Source organism: Acipenser ruthenus, chromosome 3 (assembly GCF_902713425.1).
Source record: "Acipenser ruthenus chromosome 3, fAciRut3.2 maternal haplotype, whole genome shotgun sequence".
Lineage (NCBI taxonomy): Eukaryota > Metazoa > Chordata > Actinopteri > Acipenseriformes > Acipenseridae > Acipenser > Acipenser ruthenus.
The window spans coordinates 46,591,125-46,617,727 of NC_081191.1; the positions used below are offsets into that span (position 1 = coordinate 46,591,125).

General features: G+C 42.9%; 1 protein-coding gene across 4 annotated transcripts in view; it reads left to right on the top strand.

Moving 5' to 3' along the window:
• The window catches only part of si:ch211-257p13.3 (kinesin-like protein KIFC3), a 35,686-nt gene that overhangs the window by 4,160 nt on the left and 4,923 nt on the right, over positions 1 to 26,603 (top strand). For 2 of the 4 annotated variants that reach the window (XM_059012990.1, XM_059012993.1), the window contains exons 3-17: positions 9,620 to 9,783; positions 10,211 to 10,469; positions 10,692 to 10,897; positions 12,056 to 12,121; positions 12,604 to 12,741; positions 13,075 to 13,272; positions 13,703 to 13,876; positions 14,005 to 14,152; positions 14,742 to 14,872; positions 17,436 to 17,547; positions 21,623 to 21,804; positions 22,153 to 22,257; positions 22,803 to 22,928; positions 24,504 to 24,632; positions 26,388 to 26,517. In XM_059012990.1, coding sequence (XP_058868973.1) covers positions 9,620 to 9,783; positions 10,211 to 10,469; positions 10,692 to 10,897; positions 12,056 to 12,121; positions 12,604 to 12,741; positions 13,075 to 13,272; positions 13,703 to 13,876; positions 14,005 to 14,152; positions 14,742 to 14,872; positions 17,436 to 17,547; positions 21,623 to 21,804; positions 22,153 to 22,257; positions 22,803 to 22,928; positions 24,504 to 24,632; positions 26,388 to 26,517 — 2,268 coding nt within the window. Of the gene's footprint in view, positions 1 to 9,619; positions 9,784 to 10,210; positions 10,470 to 10,691; positions 10,898 to 12,055; positions 12,122 to 12,603; positions 12,742 to 13,074; positions 13,273 to 13,702; positions 13,877 to 14,004; positions 14,153 to 14,741; positions 14,873 to 17,435; positions 17,548 to 21,622; positions 21,805 to 22,152; positions 22,258 to 22,802; positions 22,934 to 24,503; positions 24,633 to 26,387; positions 26,518 to 26,603 lie in introns of all 4 variants that reach the window. The other 2 variants (XM_034058890.3, XM_059012991.1) reach the window with 2 other exon arrangements.

Consider the following 26,603-nt stretch of genomic DNA (forward strand, 5'->3'; position numbering starts at 1 on the left):
CAGCATGTGCTGAGGTAAGACCATGTTTTACATGAAATCTCTGTTTAGAGACTTTATATGTGTCTTCAACAACATGAATAGAAATTAGGAAAAAACTGGGGTTTATTTTGTTTTTCAAAATAAAATTTCCTGTCTTGACATTGATGTCAACGGCAAATGTTAATGGCCGCCACCCACTGAAAAATGTGTATTATTATTATTATTATTATTATTATTATTATTATTATTATTATTAAATCAGGGATGAAAAATCTCAGATAATTGGCGGATTAGTGCAGATCCGGGGAAAAAAAAAAATCCAGATGTTTTTTATGACAGTTGGTGTAAAGTGTTTTTGCAGTGTACCACCGCTAAATTATTATATAAATCGATCGTTTTTACGTTACATACCCCATTGCTTTGGTGCTTGCAGATGGCTGTCTTGGCAAGTTCCTATTTCATTGGTCCACAAACAAGTACAGTACTGTGAATTAAACAGTTATAGTGCAGTTCACATTGAAGAAAATGGCAAAAATAATGGAACGGAAGGAAGGTGCTGGCAAAAAATTAAGATATACATATATATTTATTTTCTGTTTCACTTGTGGAGCGAGCGAGTGGGGTGGCGTGGTTGATCACAAACCCTGTAAACCCCCACTCTATTGGAATAATCCATAAATTTGGCATGTGTAGCTCACCTTCAAACCGTGAGCAACGTCTCTGCCTTTATTATAAATGCTTTCCTGTTAAAAATATACTGACGGTACGCTTGTGTCTTATACAACAATAACTAAGTCTGCATTTTTTTTATTGGTCCGCATGAGTACTTGCGACATACCAGTTATGTGTACCCCGGATTATGAAAGAGGATACAAGTCGTTGGAAAGCCATATTCTCTGCAGAAAACGTATTAATAAACACTCGTCGCAGTAACTACAGCTTTTTCTTTGTGACCTGATGTTGATGGAGACAAACATGGTGATCCAGCGGATTATACAGTATACCCCATGTTTAAACAAGCATCTTTGAAAAACAAGACGTTGCCAGACATTTGATTCGCATAGAAGACGCAGACAGAGTGAAAAATCAAGAGGTCATTTTAAACTTTTTTATTAACAGAACATTAAGATTTGTTTTAATGTACACAGACTCTTTAAACGTTTTATTTATTATTATTATTATTATTATTATTATTATTATTATTATTATTATTATTATTATTATTATTATTATTAAACTTACATAAGCAATTTGTGTTTGTTTTTATTAGCACTATATTTTCTTATGTTTTTTTTCCCATGATAACATAAAATGAAGCAGCAAATGTCAACTTTGTGCTAAAAATAAACATTTACAATATTAAATGCTTAGTATTGCAAATAGGCCCAAACGAGTGGATGATTAGCTCAAATTCAAGAGCTCTTGCCTTGTGTGTGCCGCACTGAAAGTATTTTGTGTGGCTTCTTTGGTAGGTTCAATGTTTATTATTATTATTATTATTATTATTATTATTATTAATAAAGCTCAAACAACAGGGGAAAGGAAGGTGCCACAAAAATAGAAATTAACAAGAACAGTTGAAAGTGTACATGGTTCTTTTTTTACCTTTTACAATTAAAAGGGAGTGACTTTCTGATGTAAACAAGTTGCATTTGAGATCCAAACGAACAAGAACATTAAAAGAAAATACATGCTGTACAGCATTTATTTAAGAAAAAAATAGATTTCACTTGAAACTAAAAATATATTTTACCTCAACTTTATTTGACTGAATACTTGCATCACGTTTCACAGACCCTATTTTACCGTCCTGAAAAAAAGAAGAAAAAAACATTTACCTAAATTTGCTTAGCAGGTTCTGTTTTGTTCAATCTCAAGTATTGAGACAATAAAGTTCACATTATTTGGTATAGATTCTAATTTCAGGTGAATCTTAACTTCATTCAATTTGGGTTCCAGAGCAAAAAATCCAACACAGCAGTGGATCCCAGATTCCCGCTCCCAGATTTTTAGCTCTTTTTACTTCTCCTCACTTCTCCCCCATCTCTGTATTATTATTATGTAGCCAGGGGTCATTGATGGCTTGTCAGTTATTCCATCAACCCCCTGGTTACGGGTATGTAAGGAGTGTCTTTGACCTCATTAAAGGGAGGAGACTCATAACACCGTTGTGATATGCTCATATGTTGCAGGTGAATCTCCTTTGCATGTTCAGCACCTCAGGTCTCAGCTCTCCTGCAGACTTTAGTGGTGGCAGCCTAAGTAGAAACTATTAGTACACTAACTTGTTTTTCTTTGGTGTTGGTTCCATCTCCTCTCCTATCACCATGGCAAAACGCCACATCCTGCTAGACCCTACAAAACCTACAACCAAGCACTCCAAGCCAACTGGCACTACTAATTGGGAGCTCTGTGAGCTTTGTCAAAAGGAGACTGGGGAAGCTTTGCAGTGTCCTTCTAAATCAAGCAAGGCACCCATTGGCAGCAGCTACAAATCATTAGCAGGTCACCTCATTCAGTTTCAGCAACTTGGGCACATGCCAATGGACGTTGACACTGAAAGACTCAATGACCGGGATGGTATTGAGGCCACGATGGTGACACACCTCGTTGGCTGGCATAAAACATGCTGTTTGAAATTTAACCAAACAAGCTTTAATGACTGAGGAAATCCACAGAACAACGGAAGGCTATTACTTCATCAGCTGTGCACACACATTCAAGCCGTGGCAAAGTTGGCCTCACAGAGCCCATATGCTTCCTCTGTGATGAGCCAGCTAGCTCTGCAGGCCTTCACCAAGCTTCCACCTATGACAATGATTCGAGGGTTCAGAGATGTGCAATGGAACTAGAAGACACTGCTCTGCTGGCGAAGCTCGCACCTGCATGGGGACATGATTGCCCTTGAGGCTAAGTACCACCTCAAATGCTTTGTGAAACTCTACAATAGAGCAAGAGCTGCTGACAGCACTGGTGCTGATGAGGATCTCGATGCTCATCTCCACGGCATTGCATTTGAGAGTTAGTTGCCTACATGGAAGACTTCCGTGTGGAAGAATGTGTTTCTCCAGTCTTCCAGCTAGCTGATCTGGTACAAGGCCTGTCTTGAACAGCTGGGTGCTGTTGTTGAAGGCCGAATTCACACTACGAGACTGAAAATCAGATTACTATCTGTGTTTCCTGATTTAAGGGCACATTCACAGGGGAGAGGTGCACTTCTCACATTTGATGACGACATTGGTGGTGCTCTTAGAAAGGCCTGTGACCGTGATAGTGATGCAGTGCATTTGGCACAAGCAGCACAAGTCATGCACAGAGAAATCGTCAATCAAACCACTTCATCCACTAGGTCAGTTGCTTCTCTACCGCCAAAGTACACAAATGTGCCACCAGCTCCCTTGAAGACCAGTTCACTGTACCTGCTGTCCATGGTCCTGTGAGACCCCCCCCCCCCCCCCCCCCAACCTGCAGACTGTTACAAAGGCTGCAGAGGCAGAGTCCGAGTGGCTCAATACAGTGATGGCTGCCTACCATGCCGACATCCAGGAAACAGTGATCCCACCTGCCGCAATCATTGCACTGTTGCCGTTCTTTCTGGACAATGCACAGTGGCCAGGATCAAACATTCCATGGCCATTGTTCAAGCGGCTGTTCAGCACCTCACCTCTGGTCAAGTCCCTGTTCTTGCTGCTGACCAACCATTGTACTCCGTTGCCAAGTAAATCCAGTGGACCTAGCCAACCACCCTTGGAGAAGACCACTTTTTGGTGATGTTCGGCGGGCTACACATCGAGATGGCCATCTTGATGGTAAGTCCCATGATTAATAAACACACCACATTAAGCGACATGATGAACCTGGCCCCCTGATCCCACGAGGAAGCGGACACCCACCTCCTCCTACATGTACAGAAAGGGTGCAGAAAAGCATATGTGTGCACCGTAGATACCAACGTTGTGGGGTTGGTGACCACCACATTCAAACAGCTCAAGCCTGACGAGCTGTGGGTGGCACTTACTACTGGATCAAATTTCCGGTATATACCTGTCCATGAACTGGCTGCTGCAATGGATCCCAGGATTTGTGCCACTCTCTCTGTCTTCCATGCATTCACAGGTTATGACACTGTCTCTGCGTTAGGAGGGGAGAGGCAAGAAGACTGCCTTTGACACGTGGAAAGATTTTCCTGAGGCTACTGAGGCTTTCGAAGACCTCCTACTCATGCGGAGTGACATCAGTGACCCAGCAATGTCAGTACTGGAGCGGTTTGTGGTGTTGCTCTATTACCGTACAAGTGATACCATGGAGTTCAATGATGCCAGGAAGCAACTGTTCATGCAGAAGTCAAGGAGCCTGGAGAACATACCATCAACACAGGCAGCACTCAAGTAGCACATCAAATGGGCCAGCTACCAAGCTAACTGCTGGAAACAGGCCCTAACTCACGAGCCTGAGCTTCCAAGCCCTTCAGACTGGGGCTGGAGGAAGGAAACCGCAGGGTGGCAACCACTGTGGACCACCCTTCCAGAAGCATCACAGTTGTGCTATGAACTGTGGGTGTAGGAAGGGATGCACTGGGCAATGCAAATGTGTCAAGACCGCCCTCAAAGTACACTGCCCTCTACTCCTGTTCTGGAGAATGCTTGCAGTAAGCTAGTACTCAGACCATTACTCATACCTCCAAGTTCTTCAGATCTCTGCATCTAAGAAGTATCTGTGTGACATCTGATGTACATGTAGACACCAACTATTTGTGGCATTCATTACAACTTCTCAATCGGACAGCACATTTGAGCCCCGAGTGAGAGGTCAAACCTCCAGTGATTTCACATATGAAAATAGTGTTGCAGGAAAGCATCTGTTACACCAGTATTTATCTGTACTAATGGTAAATAAATCCCTTGCAGATTCTATAGACTCCCCACAAGTTTACTTATTTTACCATACTGGATTTTTCTATTATTTTGTGTTCTGTAATGGTAGCTTAATGAATTAATAGTCGTACCTAAACTACATTTTAATTTATTAATTGTCACCGCAAAGGAGCAAGAAAGAACCAGGGATAAAACCTGTATGACTTTCTGTACCTGAGATCTGTGCACATGCTTGTATTAAGGGCAGTTGCCTTGACCAGTCTGCACCCAGCTACCTCCAGACCCTCATCTCTCCCTACACCCCCACTCGACCTCTCCGCTCCGCCTGCACTAGAAGACTAGCTCTACCACCGCTACGCTCCCCTGCCTCCAAAGCCCGCTCCTTCTCCACCCTTGCTCCGCAGTGGTGGAATGACCTTCCTACAGATGTCAGGACTGCCCAGTCCCTGACCACATTCCGGCGCCTCCTTAAGACTCACCTCTTCAAACAGCACCTGTAGAACTCCTCTGTTTGTATCCTGGGACACTATCACCCTTCATTTAAATGTGCTTTATTTTGCTCTTATCAGCCCCCTATTTTACTGCATTTAATCCTGTACTTCAGAATACTGTAATCTGCCAAGTGTTTAACCTGTAGTACTTTGTATTTAATCACATCCTGATGTAACTATCACTATTACCTGCTGTATTATTGAATTGTGGTTTGTCAAACTTGTACTTTGCTTGAACAAAAGTTATTGTATTTCTTGCTCTTATTGTATTACTTGTATTGTAACGCTTGAAATGTTTTTGCTTACGATTGTAAGTCGCCCTGGATAAGGGCGTCTGCTAAGAAATAAATAAATAATAATAATACAAAAGCGGACTAAAACACAAGCTTGGACAATGCACATTACATGTCATAATACAGCCATGAGACACTACACATTTTAATTAGTTTTAGAAACATGATGAATTTACAAAGGCAAATCATTCTTGTCTCTGCGGTGCTATATACTTGGGTCAGGATACTTGTATCAATTTATTTTAAAATTAATTACGTTTAGTTCTTAAACCCTGAAACTCATATACCACTGACCAGGGCTTGGCGTAAGGATTTTTGCTGCCCTAGGCAAACGAAATTTTGCCGCCTTCCCTTTTCACTCTTATATATATCTCTATATATATATATATATATATATATATATATATATATATATATATATATATATATATATATATATATTATTTACTGCACTAAATAAAATAAAATAAAATAACAGCGAATCCCTGTTTGGGCTGGGGTTCACACCAAATCAATAAATAAAAATAACTCCCTCTCTCTGCTCTTCCTCTCACTTTCCTCTTCTCTTTCTTTCCTCCAACACTCTCACTCGCTCTCATTTCTCGTTTTCGTTCTCGTTCTCTGTTCTTCTGACTCTAACGCACGCACACAAATACACACACTAATGGCGTGCCCCGTACCCTTACAATACACAGAACACTAAACGAGACACAACAAACAAGACACACAGGACAAACACAATGTCCAGGACGATCACCAGGGTCGTTACTATATATATATTGGTATAAGCGCGCCAGTACTGCAGCTATTGTGCCGAAAAGGGCGTCTGAGGCCGCCAGCCTTCAGGGGCCCTGATCGGGCTGCCAAGGCTGAGGCGGGGCAGTTTGGGGTGGCTGTTTATGGCGCCGGCCTTTAAAACGCCTCCTGTGACGCTGGTGTGTGGACTGGCCACGTCCTGTGTTCCCTGCCGGTTGGGCCTGGTTGCTTGCTGCTGCCGATGTGCCCTGTAGGCGATGCCTTAGGTCACCTAGCAGAGCCGTGGGGCGGCCTGTTTTAGCACACTAGGATCTGAGGCTGGACGATCCCAGGAGGAGAGTACGTCCTCCATGAAGTCTGGGAAGGCCAGGAACTTCGGAGGGCGAGGAGCCATCGCCTGCGTCCGGAACACGGACCAGCGTGGTTCTGCCGCTGGCGTCCAAGGGACCTGCTGGACAACAGGGGGGCACTGGCTTCCGAGGCCACCTCGATGCCAGGTTCTTCCTCAGCAGGGGTCTCACCCACCTGCATGTCAGAGGAGAAGGAGGCCTCCTCCCCAGAGGCCGCTATGGCATGTCCTCTTGCACCGGCTGAGATGCCTCTTCCCATCCCCCCTGAACTCCCCTAGGGAAGGGGGGGTATGGCAATTGGGGCTGCAACGGAGCCTGGGCCTGGGCAGCTGGCACCTGTTTAGCCAAGAGCTCTAAGACCTTAAGGTCTATAATATCCCTTGCCTGCTTGGAACGCCTCACCCTTCTCGAGCGTGGCGATGGGGAGTGATCGGGGATGTCTAGCAGGGGGTCCTGGGACAGGTCATGGAGGAGGGGCTCTGGGGCTCCAAGAGCCACCGACGGTCCGGCCATAGAGGACGCGGAGCTTGCCCTCGTGGCCCTCTCCAAGTAAGCTTCTTTCTCCCGGGGCACGAAGGCCTCACAGATGTTACATGCCACATCCCTCTTGAGGGCCAAGGTGGCATGTTGAACGACCAAGCATCGCATGCAGAGGGTCGGGTGCAGCGAGTACCGTGCAGCACTGTGCATTCTCGCACTAGCGTTGTGGCAGTGGGTACCAAGCACCGTGTGCACCATGCGTACCAAGCACCACGTGCACCGAGTACCGAGAGCACTATGTGCACCGTGTACCATGCAACGCTGTGACCGTGCACTGACGCTGAGGTGCTGGGCACCGTGTGCCGTATGCACTAAGCACCCGTGCACCGAGATACCTGAGTATCAAGGGCTATGCGTGCAATGCAGTACCGAAGCACCGGGGAGGCCACTACGCAATGTGCCTACCCTAACCGCGTGGTCAACACACCTGGTCAGCGCGTAGCTTGTACCAGGGGGACACAAGGCTGAAGCCGTGGTGGGCGAGTTGAAGCAGACAGCAAACACGTGGAAAGATAGTATAGAGGAGAGCACACTATTTGTTTACAAGGCCCGACTCATTGAGGTGGGCGGGCCTACACAGCCGGCAGGGTCTGCTCGACAGCGGGGATGCGGCAAGGCCTAGCCCCGTGGAGGAGAGCACGGCTAGAAGAGTCACTCAACAGCGGGGATACGGCAAGGCCTAGCCCCATGGAGGAACTGTGTTCTCTCCGGAAGAATAGACAACCACTCGCAGTCACTGACACACGACAGACAGATATAAAGAGCGGCCTACCACGCAAAGGAGGAGGCCGCTGAAAGACATCTTTTCTATCAATACACTCAGCTCAACACAGAGGTCTTACTGTACCGTCTTGAAAAGGAAAAAGAGAAATGGCTTCCTTTGGATAGCAGTTTTATCCCCTCGGTAGGCGGGACTGAGTGCATCATCCAAGGAAGGGGCCTATTGGCAGCTCTGGTATAGAGAGCTCAGCAATATCTACCCAATGGGCAGGCATATCTCTCCATATGTCTTTGGTGGTCGTCTTCAAATTGAAAGGGAACTATATACAACTATATACAATAATCACTTTGGTTATGAACGGTAGTGACATCTACTGTCAGCTACCACGAGCCTTTTCCCGGGGGAGACCAGATTTCGCACCGGCACGATCACCCCGCCCCCACAGCGTTCCCGTACTTCCAGATTTAGGACTACACCACTGCTCATGATATGGTTCTGTAACATCAGCAATAATTTTTGCAGAACAAGAAACAGTGATCTAAGATGTTGAACATTTTACAATTAAAGAAATGTGAAGTATAAAATGTAATTATGTACTGTTTTTGCCAACCCTTCAATTTGCCGCCCTAGGCGGCTGCCTGTTCTGCCTATATGGTTAAGCTGGCCCTCCCACTGACGCCAGACTCATTCATCAGATAAGTCACAGAATAGTTTCCTTTCTGCAAATTCCCATTCCCAGGCACTAAAAGACAGTTAAACTGACAGCAGAGATGACTTGTGATGTGTTCATGTCACTGCTCACTTTCTGCCAGAATCAGAATGCAAGTATTTGAAGTGCATTTTTACTATTTAAAATGCATGCTCTTAAGAGTGATATACAAAAAACACACAGGGACTCATAATGCAAGGTTAATATCCTTTTCCTGATGTGTGAAAAGTCTCATGAAAGGTGAGCTTTCCTGATGATGAATTTCATTTTATACTGCATTCTTAAACTGTCCTTACTCTTTACTAAAATACCCCCCACCATTAATGGATCGTAGCTGCTGATTCCTTAGAAAAATGTGTCATTGTGAAGAATATTATATTACTATTATATTGACTGCAGAAGAATATGAAGTGTGGGTTTGTTGATTTACTACACTTGTGTCAATAGTGTCAGCACATTTTCTCTCTCTGGAGTGAATGCTATAAAACAGAATAAGACCTAATGCGATCAATTCAATACACAATAGACGTGGACTTTACAGGATTATTTTTAAATTAAATGAACTCTCATTATTGACCTCTGTAAATTAACATTTCTGGTTATGTCAAAAAGTGACTACTGTACACTTTTAAAAAAAGAATAATAATGTTAATAGTGTTTGTCAAAAGAATACAATAGTTTGCATAGCACGATATACAGTCATAAGATTACGACATTGTAAAGTATACTTTTATTAAAGCTTGCAGTTGCTGACAAAATGGCAATTTTATGCAGCTCTTTTGACATACTGACTTACTGTAACTTGCAATATTTAATCTTGTATTTGAAATTTTTTTTTTTTTTAAATGAAACATTGCAGTTGGATGTCTACTATGGTTTATTCCTCTTCTCTGGTGGTTTCTGCAGGCAGCAGCTCTGACAGTGAAGGACTCTGTCTAAGTGAGGAAGATGATGATGGTGATGAACACTTGCTTGGAGATGCTACCTCCCCTCTTGCTGAGTTCCTGTCCTTCAAACAGGAAGCTGTTGGGGGAAGGCATAAGGAGGCTCTCCATGGAAAGGTACAGCAGGTACAACTAATTCTGGTGTTAACCAGAAAGCACAGATTGTAGGGGGTCTCAGATATGCAGTATTCATGATTTTCATTACATGAGAGTAACTGTTATTTACTTCATGCTAATGTTGGACTCAGCTTTTGCCAAGATAAAATGAGATAGTAGTGGTGGGGACCAACCAAGATGTAGCGTCAGTGAAATATATGACCCTTCAGTGCTTTTCCTCCTCCAGGTAATGTGGATTTCCTATTAGTCCGGTGTTGATGGCTGAAGTATAATGCTGGCTCCAGGGATCAGCCTATTTGTGGCCTCCCTGGCGCATCAGCACACATGTGATCCTAATCTGATACTCTCATCTTAAAATTTTAAAATGTAAAACTTTGAAAGCGGGGAGCAGTGAGAGTGGGTTTTAAAATACATATTTATCTCTGCTCTTGTGCAGGCCATGGACTCGCCTCTCCTGTCTGTCATGTCACACCTGCTCACATTCCTGGAGCGCTACTCTCACATGCAGCGTCTTCAGCAGCGAGCCCAAGAGTACCGCAGCCAACTGCGAGTGCTCGAGACGCAGCGCAGGAAACGAATCAAAGAGCTGAGAGCCGCATACCGGCAGAAACTGAGAGACAAAATGAGTGTGATTGGCAACTTAGAAGGAGTCATCAGTGAGCAGCAGAGCCTATTGGAGAAGATTCAGACCGGCGGTGAGGATACAATTATTACCATTATCATGAGAGGCTTTAATTATTTAGTCAGCTATTCAATGTGTTCCCAAGTGTGGACTCACAAGCTCATGCATGCATATGTGTGCATGCAGCAATATATAATGTACTATATATAGAGTATCAGTGATCATATTTTTCAGCTGCAGGCCTCAGCTCTGTTTTACCTGTCTGCCATTGAATATGTGTCTGTGTGTTGGGCAGGTGGCAGCCTGTACCCCCAGTACCCTGTGCCTGTCTTGTCCCCCCTCAGCCCCCATGCTCAGGGGGGGATTCACCAGCTGGTGGAGTCCATCTCCTCTCTGCAGCGGGAGAGGAACACGCTGCTGGACGAGCTGGCGTCACTCAGGCAGGAGGTGGAGCAGAGGGGCTCTGAGAAACAGAAGCTCGCTTCTGACTTCCAACAGCAGGTGGGTAACCTCATAAAGTGACCCTGACGCACATTGCAAATATTTAAATGTAGGGGAAGCAAGAGGAAAAGCCTTCTAGCCTTTCGTCTGCACACAGGGTAAGATTGTGAGTTATTATTATTATTATTATTACATTTCTTAGCAGACCCCCTTATCCAGGGCGACTTACAATTATTACAAGATATCACATTCTTTTTACATACAATTACCCATTTATACAGTTGAGTTTTTACTGGAGCAATCTAGGTAAAGTACCTTGCTCAAGGGTACAGCAGCAGTGTCCCCACTGGGGATTGAACCCACGACCCTCCGGTCAGGAGTCCAGAGCCCTAACCACTACTCCACACTGCTGCCCTGTTAAAGGGACAGAAACTGTTCTAGACTGTTAAAAAGTAATGTTTAGACTATAGTGTGCGCTCAGAGTCCCCAGTAACTGTTATTAAAGTACTGTACATGCAGGACTCAAGCTCCAAAGGAAAGTACACTCGACCCTCACAAGCACCTGAAACTAGTGCCTCGTGAATACTCAGCACTCGCAGTCCAAAGAAAACTTGTGGTTTTGAGATACTTCAGCTGCAGTTAAGCAGCTAAGGGCTTTGCACTGTTGCATAGGCTGTGTGGTCCAGTGGTTAAAGAAAAGGGGCTTGTAACCAGGAGGTCACCGGTTCAAATCCCACTTCAGCCACTGACTCATTGTGTGACTCTGAGCAAGTCATTTAACCTCCTTGTGCTCCGTCTTTCGGGTGAGACGTAGTTGTAAGTGACTCTGCAACTGATGCATGGTTCACACACCCTAGCCTCTGTAAATTGCCTTGGATAAAGGCGTCTGCTAAATAAACAAATAATAATAATCTTTGTAAATCAAGTTCATGAAAGCTGGGTTTGAAACAGGAACTCACTGGACCCCATGGTTCATCTCTCTTAAGTTATACTGCATAGTGGTGTGCAGACAATCTGTCTGGCTCACTATAAGATCTGTACTGCATTTACAAATTTTAAATCCCAGTTAAAAAAAACTGTAGTTGACAACAGATGGAGCTGTGCACTATGCTGAAGGAATTCATATTAAGTAAAAGTCAATGCTTCCTTCAACAAACAATTTGTAGAATTGTGAGCTCTGTAATGAAAGCCCATCTGTGATTTGCGCATTGGTTTTAGATTCAAGATCTGAAGCAGAGTATCGAGGAGCGAGAAGATGAGTTGATTCGGCTTAGAACAGAGACGGTGAGTCAAATCTTTCTTGTTATATAGTTGTGTACATCATGTTGCTCAACTCTTTCGCTAACCTGGCTCTGTATTTACACGTTATAGAATGAGATTTAGTGGAGAGAACTATGACCTTATTTTGTTGGCAAAATGGCCATATGTGCTGAACTCTTGTCCATGTGATCTTCTGCTTGTCTTCCTGACCCATGCCCGCTCTGTCACAAAATTCATATAATTAAGCTTCAGGTGGTACATATACAACAGTAATATTGAGACTTAAAATGAAAGTGCTCCTGCCAGACCTAAACTCCATAGAAATGACTAATCTTGAAGGAGAATCTGACAGTTCTGATAAAAATTCTCACCTTTGACTACGATCTTGAACAAATGTGTGATGAAATCAGGACCACAAAAAGTGTGAGCTTCCTGGAGAGACAAAGTGGGTGCGTAATCGAAATGGAGCACCTTGATCTCTGTAAATGTTTTGTCTGTTTTTTTAGGGAGTGACAGACTCTGAGAAGAGGATCCTCCACCTGACAGCGGAGAACGAGAGTCTGAAGCAGAGCCTGAGTGTCACCCAGAGACTCCTGCAGCAGCTATCTAGCATCCCTTCACAGTCCAACACAGCCCTCATCAAGGTGAGGGCTTCATATCATACCAAGCTAATAACTGCACTATCCGGCATCCTGTCACAGTCCATCACTGCCCTCATCAAGGTCAGGGCTTCATATCATACCAAGCTAATAACTGCACTGACCAGCACAGTGCTCATCAAGGAGAGGGCTTCATATTATACTGATCTAAAAACTGCACTGTCCAGTACTGCCATCATCAAGGTGAGGGGTTTACATCATACTTGGCTAACAGCTGCACTGTCCTGAAATATCCCCTGTCAATACATCACTGCCTTCATCAAAGAGAGTTCTTCATGTCATACCCAAGCTAAAAACTGCACTGTACTAATTCCCCAGGAGAACGAGTCATTGAGGACCAGGGTTCTCCAGCTGGAGACCTCCTTGCATCTCCGAGCTGAGCAGCTGTCTCAACTGGAGAGAGAGAACGAGCAGACAGAGTGGAGGAAGAGAGAAGAGCTGAGGCGACTCGATGACAGGATACAGGGTCTGCAGCTGGAACTGGAAAAGGAGAAGGGCAAAGAACCAGAGATACAGGTATACAGTGTCAGTGTTTGTGGAGAGGCTAAGAAATAGGCGTAGACAGTTATACAGATATTCAATGTATGTATGAAGAAGAGAGGCTATGAATTAGGCATAGACAGGGATACAATTTGTGTGTGTGCGTGAAGGAAAGATGTATACAGGGTCTGTGTGTAAAGGAGAGAGGCTAAGAATCAAGCATAGATAGGGACATTGGTATACAATGTGTGTGTGTGTGTGTGAATGAGAGAGACTGAGAGAGGCAGAAAAGCACATTTTAAGAGGAATGTAATTATTTTAATGGTAAAAACCAACAAGAAAATGCTCAGAGCAAAATATATCCTTCTTCTTATTGCTACTTTTCTTGCTAGTTGTATACCTGTTACAATTGTTGTATTCCTCTCTGACCATCCATTTGCCTGTGTCTGTATGTCTGTCACTGCAGTACATTTCTAAAACTGTGGAGGTGGAGTCTCCTGGAACTCTCAGATCACTGGTTAAGGCCGAGGAGAGAAACAAGCAATTCGCTGAGCAGCTTTCGGACCAGAGCAAGAGGTGCAGTCACTTGGAGGAGCAGCTCAGGGGGTCAGAGGAAATAGCTGCTGGCCTGAGGCACAAGGTAAATGTATTGGAGATGTGTTTTACCAGGTTTTAAAGACAACTCCTTTAGACATACCCATGGACTATAGTATCGCTATAAGGAGGTGATTTTGTTGATCCATGTTGATCCATACACTCTGCCCCCAGATTGTGGAGTATGAGTCGGAGATTGGGAAACTGAGAGAGGACCTGCTAAAGGAGATCACTCACCTGGAGGCCACGAAGGATGAGGCAGTGAAAGAGGCAGCAGAGTGCTCCGAGCAGCACCTGGACCAGCTCCGTGAGCAATTCACAGGTAAAGCAAGACATTGCATCACCTGCACTAACTCTACTAGACGTTCACAGATAAATCATTACATCACCTGCACTAACTCTACTAAACATTCACAGGTAAATCATTGCATCACCTGCACTTACCTACTAAACATTCACAGGTAAGTCATTGCATCACCTGCACTAACTACTAAACATTCACAGGTAAATCATTGCATCACCTGCACTAACTACTAGACATTCACAGGTAAATAATTGCATCACCTGCACTAACTCTACTCAACATTCACAGGTAAATCATTACGTCACCTGCACTATAACTACTAGATATTCACAGGTAAATAATTGCATCACCTGCACTAACTCTACTCAACATTCACAGGTAAATCATTGCATCACCTGTACTAACTCTACTAAACATTCACAGCTAAATCATTGCATCACCTGCACTAACTACTAAACATTCACAGGTAAATCATTGCATCACCTGCTTTAACTTTAGCAATTTGCAAGTAAAGAATTAAAAGGTATTTTAAAAAGCATATTTAAATACTGTCAGAGAACAGTTCATAGGAAATGTAGTTCCCCTAACAAAGTTTATCTACTGACAGGAGTGCAGAGTCACCTGGTAGCCCTCCAACCTGCCCTTAGGTCAATGAAGAGCAACTACAACAGTCTGCGGAGCCAAGTGTGCAACTTCTCACAGTTCTATGAGGTGGCTGTGACCGAGGCCAAGAGACAGGTGTGTGTGAGAGGAGAATAACCTGCTACATTTACTGTAATTACCACTGTCAGCTAGCAGAAAATAAAGTAGCTCAGCCTCAATTGTTTGTATAACAAACAGACACAGTTCATATAATTTAAAGCTATTGTGAAATATATATTTAAAGCTGCAGTGTCCCACAATTATGTTTTTACATTAAAATTTCTAAGTATCTGTTATTGCATTCTTTAACAGATTACTCAACAATTAATAATGACATGTTTTATGTTTTTTAAATTGTTATAATTAAATAGTCATAAAACAAACATCACTTAACCACCTACATATCAACAAGCACTCGGCCCATATCAACAAAGAACACTTTGTTGGTGCCATATTGTTTAGAATTTGTACACTCTGCATGAATTTTAACCTTTTAGGGTCCGCTCAATGTTAAATAGCTCGCCGGCAACCTGACCCTTTAAAGCTTTTTATTCAGGCACTGTGAGAGACAGCATTGGAAAGAGAAGATTCAGGCCTTTAAAACGAGGTCCTACCTGTGCATTTTCGGTAGATAGCCTTGAATGCAAGTGTTTTGGAATGTTGCTGCTGCGCTGAAGACAGACCTACCTCTGTGCAGTAAACAAACATTTTCACATCTCTCTTTTTCTGTGTTTTTTGTTATCTGTATTGAACATGGTGAGTTTCAGGCAATTTCACTTTTTTTTATGAAAGCCTAGTGTGTGCACATGCATTTCATGTATGACATGTACCTGTAACCTTTGTAGTTAAAGAGTTATAGCCACAAATCTAACAAAAAAATAGGTTAAAAAAGTTTGGACCCTAATTAAACAAAGATTCTTGTTCCAAGCTAAAAGCTAAGATAATAACTTGCTGTTAAACTTATTTCTGAGAGGCAAAATCTTTTTCAGATAAATATTTCTAATGCAAATTTAAGGGGATTACATTTTATGAAATAATTACAGAATTCTTAAGTTAAAGACAGCAATCAGTTTGCATGCTTTATTTTCAGGAAGTCACTGGAAGGATGAAACTCTCCCCACCCCTTCGATAGGGTGATAACCAATTAGCTGTTTCCCTTAATGACTGACATGCAGGTTATCAATTCAACCACTGAAGAAGTGACAGGGAACTCCAGGGAGTATCTCACAGACAAATTAAACTCATATGCAGGGTTTCTGTGGAGAAACAGATCACTCTCGCCTCAGGATGCACCTGGATTATTTTCTTTCTTATGAATTGTTAATACAGTAGTAACTAGGGGCTCCCGAGTGGCGCATCCAGTAAAGGCGCTCCACGCGGAGTGCAGGATGTGCCCTATTGCCTGGAGATCGCAGGTTCGAATTCAGACTATGTCACAGCCGACCGTGACCGGGAGTTCCTAGGGGGTGGCGCACAATTGGCTGAGCGCTGCCTGGGTAGGGAGGGCTTAGGTCGGCAGGGGAATCCACGGCTCACCGCGCATCAGCGACCCCTGTGGCCGATAGGGTGCCTGCGGTTCTGCAGTGGAGCCGCCAAATCTGTGTTGTCCTCCGGCACTATAGGTCTGGTGGCCTTGCTGTGGATCTGCAGTGCGAATAATGACGGCTTGGCAGGAGCACGTTTCGGAGGACGCGTGTTCCAGCCTCCGTTTCCCGAGTCGACGGGGGGTTGCGAGCGGTGAGCCAAGGATACAGATAATAATTGGGCATACTAAATTGGGGAGAAAAACCGGGGTAAAAAATTGGCGACGACTAAATTTATTAAAAAAAAAAAAAATACAGTAGTAACTACTCATTTCCCTTCCGCTAATCTTGAGGCCAACAAAGTGTTCTGCCCTAACGTTATTCTTCAATGAAATCCCAGCCAAACTAACAACAAAATCTTTATCTTGCTGAATTCAAATTGCACTTTTAAGTAAACTTCTTGCCATTAAAGCATATTCCCAACCCCGTTCTACACAATGGAAGACCAGGATGCTACCCCTGTGCTATTGTGAAGCTTACAGCAACAATGTGTAGATAATCAATACGTTGTTTATGTGTTTATACTGAGGATGTTTATGTGTAGATACAATGTTCCTGGAGCCTTTCAGTAGATGAATAGATAACAAATTGAGCCCTAGAAGTCATTAGCTATAATCCCTTAGGCCAGCAAGAACACAGTATAACAATATATGATTACGCCTACCTTAATGTATGTAGTATTTAATTTTGAGCAGTTAATCAATAACTTCTAAAGTAAGTGTTTGTAGTGCTGTACGTGCCAGTCTTTAGCAAAATTAGTAAAAGTAATGTAATTAAATATGTTCAAAATTAAGGATAATGGGCCCAATTCATGGTATTGTAAGGATTGTTTTAGGCAATGTTTTCTTCAGGACTGTTTTTTTAAGATCATTATGATTAATTATGTCAAGTTTACAGATCTAAAACCCTTTCTCTGCTGTTTGAGAGAGGATTTGATGTTAATTTTCACTTTTCAAAGCACTTTTTTTTTCTAGAATGCATATAAACATGCTTTAAATAAACATTCTTTACATTTTTATAGAAATCAAAAAAGTTGACGCCAGTATAAGTGTGTGTCATTTTTGTATTTTGACCAGATTTGCTCTGTTGTCAGCGAAGTCTCTGAGGCCAATCGGGATCTCCTGGAAAAGTATAGAAAGGAAGTGGCCCTGCGCAGGAAGTACCACGAGCAGCTGATGGAGCTCAAAGGTAGCTGTGTCTGTGTGTCTGTGTGTCTGTGTGTGCGTACATCTGTCTCACCTTAATACTTCACTGAGTGCAGCATTTAAATGCAATTTAATTTGAAGCTAGTTACTCTCTAATCTACCTACTTACTCTTTTACATTCCAAAATACAGTATGTGCACTAAGTTTTTTTTTTAAACAGCTGATGGATGATTTCTTTTTGGTTTAATGAGGATCCAGTCTCTTGTTTCTTTAAATGTATCAATTTTACCAGAATTGTGTAGTTATCATAAAATGTGCATTAACTGGTTGAACAACCCAAGATATTAAAAGGAAGGGAATTTCAAATATTATTATCCCTCACCGGTGATGAAAATGTCTGTTTAGGAATATAGTGGAGATGGGCGCACGTACTTGTCACCACTTGATTTATAAGATATTTTAATCTAGGGTATATGCAGGCTGTTTTTCAGTCCAACTGTCTTTCACTGTCATTTTTGAGTTTTGAATATATCTTGAGAAATGCTTGTCAAATTGTGATAAAACTTTATAGAATATATCTTTATAGAATATATCATAATCTTGGGGTATATGGAGACTGTTTGATAATCTGTCTGGCTGTCTTTTTGTTTTGTATTTTACAGTTTCTTGTTCAGTTTTGATGAAACTTAGAACTCTACTATATTCTACTCCAGTTATTGAGTTAAGCAATAGAACCCTGAGTTGAGGGAATTGCCGTCTGTATGGTGGTAGTTAGGAGCTCCAGTTGCAGACTGATTGGTGGATAAAAGGTCTGAGGTGCCTGACTGTCTGTCTATAATATGAACAACAAGACCATCTCATTTTTTAAAACCCAAACTTCCTAAAGCAGCATGCTCATGTAGTGAATTAGGTATACAAATTATTTAAATAAAAATGAGTCTCTAGTCGCCCACTCGGACGTCAAAATGTAAGAAATGAGACAGACCATATTTAAGTTCTGGATCATGTAGAACTCGGATTCCCTTGACAATAACCAACATTCACACAATGTATCAGAAATATAAAACAATAGTTTATTTAAGAATAAAAAGGGGTCCACAGCTAATCTAATATTACAGAAAGGAAAGGCTTTTGGTTAGAGATATGCGTAAATAGTATACAGTTCATTGATTTCATAGTCAAACGATTACAACGACCATAACATTATTAGCATACATGGTTGATATACTAATATTAATTATGGCTGATCACACAAAGTGTCTACTTTGCATTAGTATTTTCAATACTCGTTTCTCATTGTAATTGATCATGTTTCATATCAAAATGCACGAGAATTAATTCAACTTCCCATTCAGAACGGAATCCAACATTCCAGTACCTAATTTAGCAAATGATATGTTATCAACCTCAATTGATTATATATTCAAATTACTCAGAAATGGGGCAATGATCAAATTCTCTGCATTTACGAGGCAACTCCTTTGAGTTGCACATTTCAACAAACAAAATACAATTCTTACACACTCTAAAACAGGAAGTTGAATTCTATTCCTTGAACAGCTTATCAACTAATTAGCATTTGCTACAGTTAATTTCTCGAGACATAAAATATTTAATATGCTGAATGCTTATCGATTTTCAACAAAGAAGAAGTCAATCTTCTTTGTTGATGAATACTGCAGTTTCCCTCTCTGGATCTGAAGTTCCAATGAAAGAAGACGGTACTTTGCTTGAAGTACGCATTGTATTGTGTCGGCTCGCAATAAACAAATAGTTATTTTCCAATGGAGATCAGTTTGTTGATTACCTTTGTTGTCAGCAGTTTTCCAACTGGAAATAGTTCTGTTGATCAAACGTAACTTAGTTCAGGTAACGCGTTGCAATTGAAAAGGTATGTAGTTCGTAGAAGTGTTCTCGTTGCAATTCTTCTGTACGGCTAGTACATGACCTTAGGCCCAGCTGCTTGCTATGCTTCTGTCTGTTTCATGGAGCGACGTGGAAACCAAGACCCGCTTTCAGATCAAGGCAGTGTCCCGTTTACTGTTTCAGTCTCTTGCAGGGCAAAGAGCTACGACTCTCTTCAAAAGATTATTTTAGCCATTCTTTAGAACATTAGTTCTTCCTTGCCTTCCGTGAATTTGAGCACTTATGCTCCCATGACTTCAGAAACTTTCTTCAGAGCAGTTTAGCTTTCAATTCATTTCAGACCTCACCACTTCCCCTCAGAAGCACTTCTCCTGATTTGTCAAAGTTCATGTTGGGAGCATTCTTTCTTTTGCCTGGAGCACTGTTCCTTGTGTGGAGCACACTTCTAGTGTGGGGAGCGCTCCGTTTCTCCTATGGGGAACTTGTTTCTCCTGTGGGGAGCTTGCTTAGTGTGGGGAGCGTGCCGTTTCTCCTACAGGGAACCTGTTTCTCCTGTGGGGAGCTTGCTTAGTGTGGGGAGCGCTCCGTTTCTCCTACAGGGAACCTGTTTCTCCTGTGGGGAGCTTGCTTAGTGTGGGGAGCGCTCCGTTTCTCCTACAGGGAACCTGTTTCTCCTGTGGGGAGCTTGCTTAGTGTGGGGAGCGCTCCGTTTCTCCTATGGGGAACCTGTTTCTCCTGTGGGGAGCTTGCTTAGTGTGGGGAGCGCTCTGTTTCTCCTACGGGGAACCTGTTTCTCCTGTGGGGAGCTTGCTTAGTGTGGGGAGCGCTCCGTTTCTCCTACAGGGAACCTGTTTCTCCTGTGGGGAGCTTGCTTAGTGTGGGGAGCGCTCCGTTTCTCCTATGGGGAACTTGTTTCTCCTGTGGGGAGCTTGCTTAGTGTGGGGAGCGCTCCGTTTCTCCTATGGGGAACTTGTTTCTCCTGTGGGGAGCTTGCTTAGTGTGGGGAGCGCTCCGTTTCTCCTACGGGGAACCTGTTTCTCCTGTGGGGAGCTTGCTTAGTGTGGGGAGCGCTCCGTTTCTCCTACGGGGAACCTGTTTCTCCTGTGGGGAGCTTGCTTAGTGTGGGGAGCGCTCCGTTTCTCCTATGGGGAACCTGTTTCTCCTGTGGGGAGCTTGCTTAGTGTGGGGAGCGCTCCGTTTCTCCTACGGGGAACCTGTTTCTCCTGTGGGGAGCTTGCTTAGTGTGGGGAGCGCTCCGTTTCTCCTACGGGGAACCTGTTTCTCCTGTGGGGAGCTTGCTTAGTGTGGGGAGCGCTCCGTTTCTCCTATGGGGAACCTGTTTCTCCTGTGGGGAGCTTGCTTAGTGTGGGGAGCGCTCCGTTTCTCCTACGGGGAACCTGTTTCTCCTGTGGGGAGCTTGCTTAGTGTGGGGAGCGCTCCGTTTCTCCTACGGGGAACCTGTTTCTCCTGTGGGGAGCTTGCTTAGTGTGGGGAGCGCTCCGTTTCTCCTACAGGGAACCTGTTTCTCCTGTGGGGAGCTTGCTTAGTGTGGGGAGCGCTCCGTTTCTCCTATGGGAAACTTGTTTCTCCTGTGGGGAGCTTGCTTAGTGTGGGGAGAGCTCCGTTTCTCCTACGGGGAACCTGTTTCTCCTGTGGGGAGCTTGCTTAGTGTGGGGAGCGCTCCGTTTCTCCTATGGGGAACCTGTTTCTCCTGTGGGGAGCTTGCTTAGTGTGGGGAGCGCGTCGTTTGAAAGTCTCGCTGCTGCTTTTTGTGATCCTCTCTTCAACCCTGTGATTGGTTAGTTTGTTTATTTTGAGCTATGCCCGGGTCCACGTAGGGTGTTTCTCATTGTTCTCAATTGGTCTGTGGTTTCGCCCCCCGTCGGCTGTATTTGAGGGGTACTGTTCTCTGTCCGAGGTCTCAAAGCACTCAAAACTGTCTGGCTTGTACCCTCTCTGCAAGATACTGCCGGCGCCAAAGGATTCATTCAGCGATGGGGAAGATAAAACACTTGTCCAGCAGTTAGTTTTTATGACTTTTTTTCAAAGCATTCTTTGTCAGTGGGGGAGTTTGTGACCAGAAACCAAGTAGACACAGAGAATGGCTTAGGACCCCCCTCTATATATTTCAATTCTGTTAATTTCATACACAGAATGATATTATGACCCAATCTGACGCTACACTCATATCATTTCACAAAGAGTAATATATATCAGATACCATGGGTTTTCTGTGTGTTGTGCAATGACAGGTAATATCCGTGTCCTGTGTCGTGTGAAGCCTGTCACGGCTGAGGATCAGCAGGAGGGAAGCCACGCCACAGTGGTGACAACAGACCTTGACAATGATTCAGTTGTCACCATGCTGCATAAGGGGCGGGACCGAACATTTGAGCTCGACAAGGTCTTCCAGCCCCAGGCCACACAGGAAGAGGTATATGACATCACTAAAATAATACTTAACAATATTAGCTTGTTATTAAACTGTGTGTTCAGATTCTTTTTTTTAAATACAATTCAATACTCACAGTCTTTTCACATATGTGGGATGATGCTATTTGCAGTTATACAGCAGATCAACTCATTTGCCTCATGTTCCGTTAGTCTTCAGTAGCAAGTCAGTCTGGGAGAGTACTCAGGTCATCATGCACATGGAGCGTGGGTGACAGATTTTGAATAAATAATGTTGGATTCTAAGTGTTAATTAGCTCCAGAAGATGGAAAAGAACCACAGTACTTGATAAATCATGCTCCATCAATAACCTGTTCAATCTACAAACAGGTGTTCCAGGAGATTGAATCCTTGGTGACTTCCTGCATTGATGGCTACAATGTGTGCATCTTTGCTTATGGGCAGACCGGCTCAGGAAAGACCTACACCATGGAGGTAACGTCTGTGAAACACAGCTCCTGTGCTTATCACTGATTTATATGCTAATATCTACTAAACCCTTTCAGCTGGCAAATTGTAGTTTCAGTGCTATGGATATTCCTTGGACAAAATGTAACAACACCCTTCATTTTGACATGCGATGTAAGATGGCTGTCAAATTGGGGTCTTGGGACATTTTGCTTAGTCAAATTTGATCATGAGTGCCATACAAGAAAAATACCAATTTATACAACTAAGGTGAGACTTTATTTATCGATGAAGCAAAGTGACCTTGCCCTGAATTATGTGGTTGTAAAACTAGTTATAAACAGTAAGGAATGTTGCTATGAATGGTAAGCTTTAAAAAGTAGGTTTCAAAAATGTGGGAAGATCATTTTGTACGTTTGTTAACACTATCAGTTATAACTTTAAAGCAAGAATGTTTTGACTTTTTATAATAATTATCTAAAATTAGACAGTTTCACTGTAATCAAACTGCAGTTCTTTATTTATGCAGTATCAGTGCATGTTCTTCTGCTAAAGGGATATGTCTGCTGCAGGGCAGCGTAGAGAACCCTGGGATTAACCAGCGTGCTTTGAAGGCTCTGTTCAGTGAGATCGAGGACCGGAAGGGCATTTGGAGCTACCTCATCACAGTCAGCTTAGTGGAGATCTACAATGAAGTGCTCAGGTAAGTACATGCTTCACACTAGTGACACGTCAAAATCTCCATCTGCTAACAACCCGCAACCTATAAGTGACATATCAGGCTCTACTACCAACAGCAACACTTCATAGCCTCCATCTCCTCTATCAGCTATCTACATGCTCCTAGTCTCCTTGTTATTGTTTTGCGAGTTTACTGAGAAGCCTGTAAATTGCGCAATGTGTTTGGTAGTCTTAACATAATGTGATAATTGTAATGGACTCAAATTGAAAACTATAAAACTTTTTACTTGCTAAACCCCCTAGGGGGGGTGTGTCAAACCTTCTAGGGGGTGCGGTTAGCGTTCTAATAATACAGTCATTATAGTAGTACTATTTACAAATAAGTCTAAATGTGAATTTTACAAACTTATTTTATCTATGATACTGGTACATATTTACTCTGGAAAACCATGCTTAATAAAGCAGAGACCCAATCGTGGTGATTTTGTGTGTAAGAATCAGTGACAGTTCTGTTACAACCACATTGTACCCTTGTTCAGTACATAAAGTGGATCAGTTTGTGGTGAGTGAAAAAAGGCAGAGTGATTGGCAATCATCTTCTAAAAAACAAAAAGGTTTGGAAATATGAAGAAAGTTGCTTGGAAATTGAATTTACTTTTATTGGCACTGCAAATGAACCTCATCCTCAGTGTGACATCTGTGGTGATGTATTAGCTAATGACAGACTACTTATAAAAACCGAAGTGCAACTGGAGAAATGTGTTTTTAAAAGTTTGTAGCAAGTTTGGTAATATTTTCTTCGGATAAATGTGTGTCCATTTCATCAGTATTTAAAGAGAGTTAAGTAACTAGTATGATCCATTTATAGGTGCCACGTATGTGTTTTATTTTTTTTTTTCATTTTTGAACATTTAAATGTGGTGTGGTGTTCTATGACATCTGTACACAGGATAAGATATACTGGAATTATAGCAAATACTTGATTGGTTGATTTATGATATGTGATTTATAATTCTCGTTTTTGGGGTGGGGCTCCAAGTAAAAAAAAAAATTGCTCAGATGGGGCGTGATTCAAAAAGGTTGAGAACCCCTGTACTGACAAGATAGAACTATTAAACAATGAGGTAGCAATGATCCCTATGGTAAAACAAGTACATCATTTAAAGAAGCAGCCTAAATGGGGGCTACATGAGAAAACCCACTCCTTTAACTGTTTGATTTGCTTCAAATGCATCCAATTAGCATGCTATTAAAATCCATAATTGCCTTATTAGATAATGTTTTTTCGATAGTTAACGGGGGCTTTTCACAAATCACTACAATAAGAGGGAGTGGAAATTGCCACATAAAACTGCAGTGACACCATCTGCTTACCTCACAGAAACGCAGCTTAATTAGTCTAAGTGGAAAATGGGGCCTGTTGTCTCTAAAAGATATCAATATTCATTAAATTGCAACAGCGTTTCAGCCAGCTTCACAAGAATAATATGGCAGGCATCGTTCATGAACTGTTGCTAAAATACTTCTTTACTAATTGCAAGAGTGACGGAGTCTTGGGTTCCAAGTACCTTGATTGAAATGTACCTCTGTACCTCAGGGATCTCCTCAGTAAGGATCCCAGTGAGAAGTTGGAAATCAAGATAAATCCTGATGGGAGTGGGCAGCTGCATGTCCCGGGGCTGAGGGTCATCGAGGTGAAGAGCTTTCAGCACATCAAGAAGGTGAGTCTTCCCTCTGTCATTGACAAACTCGCAATGTCATAGTAGTCACTGATTGAAGAACTTCTAGCACAGTGCTGCTCACTAAAATATTGTGGAGGGCAACACAAGTAACTGCAATCCTTGGTGGGCAACAGATAAGTATTATAACTCCCTGGTCCCCAAGCATTAAAAATACATTTCCAACAGACTTGTTGGAACTTCGGTTATGGTAGGATACTTCCTGGGATATTTTAAGCCAGAATTCTGGCATGGAGTATGCCAAATGTATTGCTTCATGTCAAAGTTCACAGTCTAACCTGGCTGTTTCAGCCCCCATTTGTGTAGGTTCAAAATGAGTGGCTCTCACAGGTACGACCAAAAGGATTTTGCAAAAAACTGAATAACGCTTTCCTATTACAAAAGTCTAAATAATGCCTCAAGCCTCTCCCTCAGTTGAGTCATGTAGGTCACAAATGCATCAGGTCTGTATTGAGCCTTAAGCTCAGGTAAGCAGTGATACACGCGAGTTTGTGGAAATGGTGTGTTAACTCTGCACTTTGCAAGTTGCTGATTAGCCCCACCTCGCTTTGGAAATACAGACAGGTCACATACGATCTTACATTTGCCTTGCAGGGACAGATTCAGGGTATTTAAATGTCCAGTAATATCTGCCAGAAAGGCAAGTTTTAGTATCCACTCAGGGTCAGAAAACCATGCATCACTTTTGCCTTGCGGATTTAGAAGTTCCCGCATAACTGGAAGTGAACAGAAAAACCGCTCCAGTACAAGTCCATTATAAAACCAACGAACCTCACTGTGCAAAATGATGTCACTATACTCAGTATTGTAGTCACTGAGAAACTCATGGAGGGGACGATGATTTAAGGCTTGTGCGCGCAGGTAGTTTACTGTTTTAAGCAAGATCCATAATCCGAGACCGTTCCCCTTCTTTTATTTCAAATCCATAATCCGCTGTTCAAATACATCATAACCAAGAGCCTTGCATCGCTTTGTAGCTGTTGAGCCTGACCGTTGTAAGAGACTGATCTCTTTCAATATTGTGTCTTTGTTTGGAAAGTTAGCACAAATAATTTTACCAGATTCAATGAAACACTCCTTTTTACAATTTCCGTGCCACTTAAGGGCTTGCCTAGTCTACATGTTACACGGAGGCACCTGGGGGACACTTTTGTCCCACAAGTTATATAATACTGTTCTAGTACATCAAACTCAGTGTCATTATACCACTTGTTTCCCTGTTTCTGTTTCCACTAGCAAACCCATGCACCCCCCCCCCCCCTCGCTCTTTTCCCATTGACAAACTCACAATGTCACTTCATCACCTAGAGCTAACAAAATAATTCCAATAAATCTTATCTAATATGAATTTACTGCAAATTCAGACACTGAAAACATGAGGAACTACTGCGGTGCCAAAATGAGGATTGACTTGCGGGGCATTTACAGTAAGTAGACCTGTGAGTCAGCATTCTTTTGGAAAAGGCCTAAGATCCATAAAGCCTTTCTGTGACAGGGTGGTGTTGCCAAGGAGACTCAGAGACCAGAAACGCTACAGTTTACATGCTCATGCACTTTTTATTCACAATTACAAAATACAAAAACAACAAAAAAATAGCGCACTGCACAGCACCGTACCGTACGTAGGATTTTAACCCCCTCCCTGCCGCCCAATATTCCTCACACACCGTGCACCGGCAGGGCTTTCACCCTGCCACACTGCCACACTTTCTCTTCAGGTATTCTTTCCCTGTCCAGATTCTGGCTCTGGGCCAAAGGAACCGGATCACTCATGGCACCAAGATGAACCAGCACAGCTCCCGCTCACACGCTCTGCTCACCATCACCGTGACTGGCACTGACCTCACCAGCGAAGCCAGGACTACTGGTGAGGAATGGGGGGCATGGGGGATGTGGATATAGGACTTGGGGGGGCCACAAACTACTTCTGGTTTAGTCTGATCATAAGTGTTT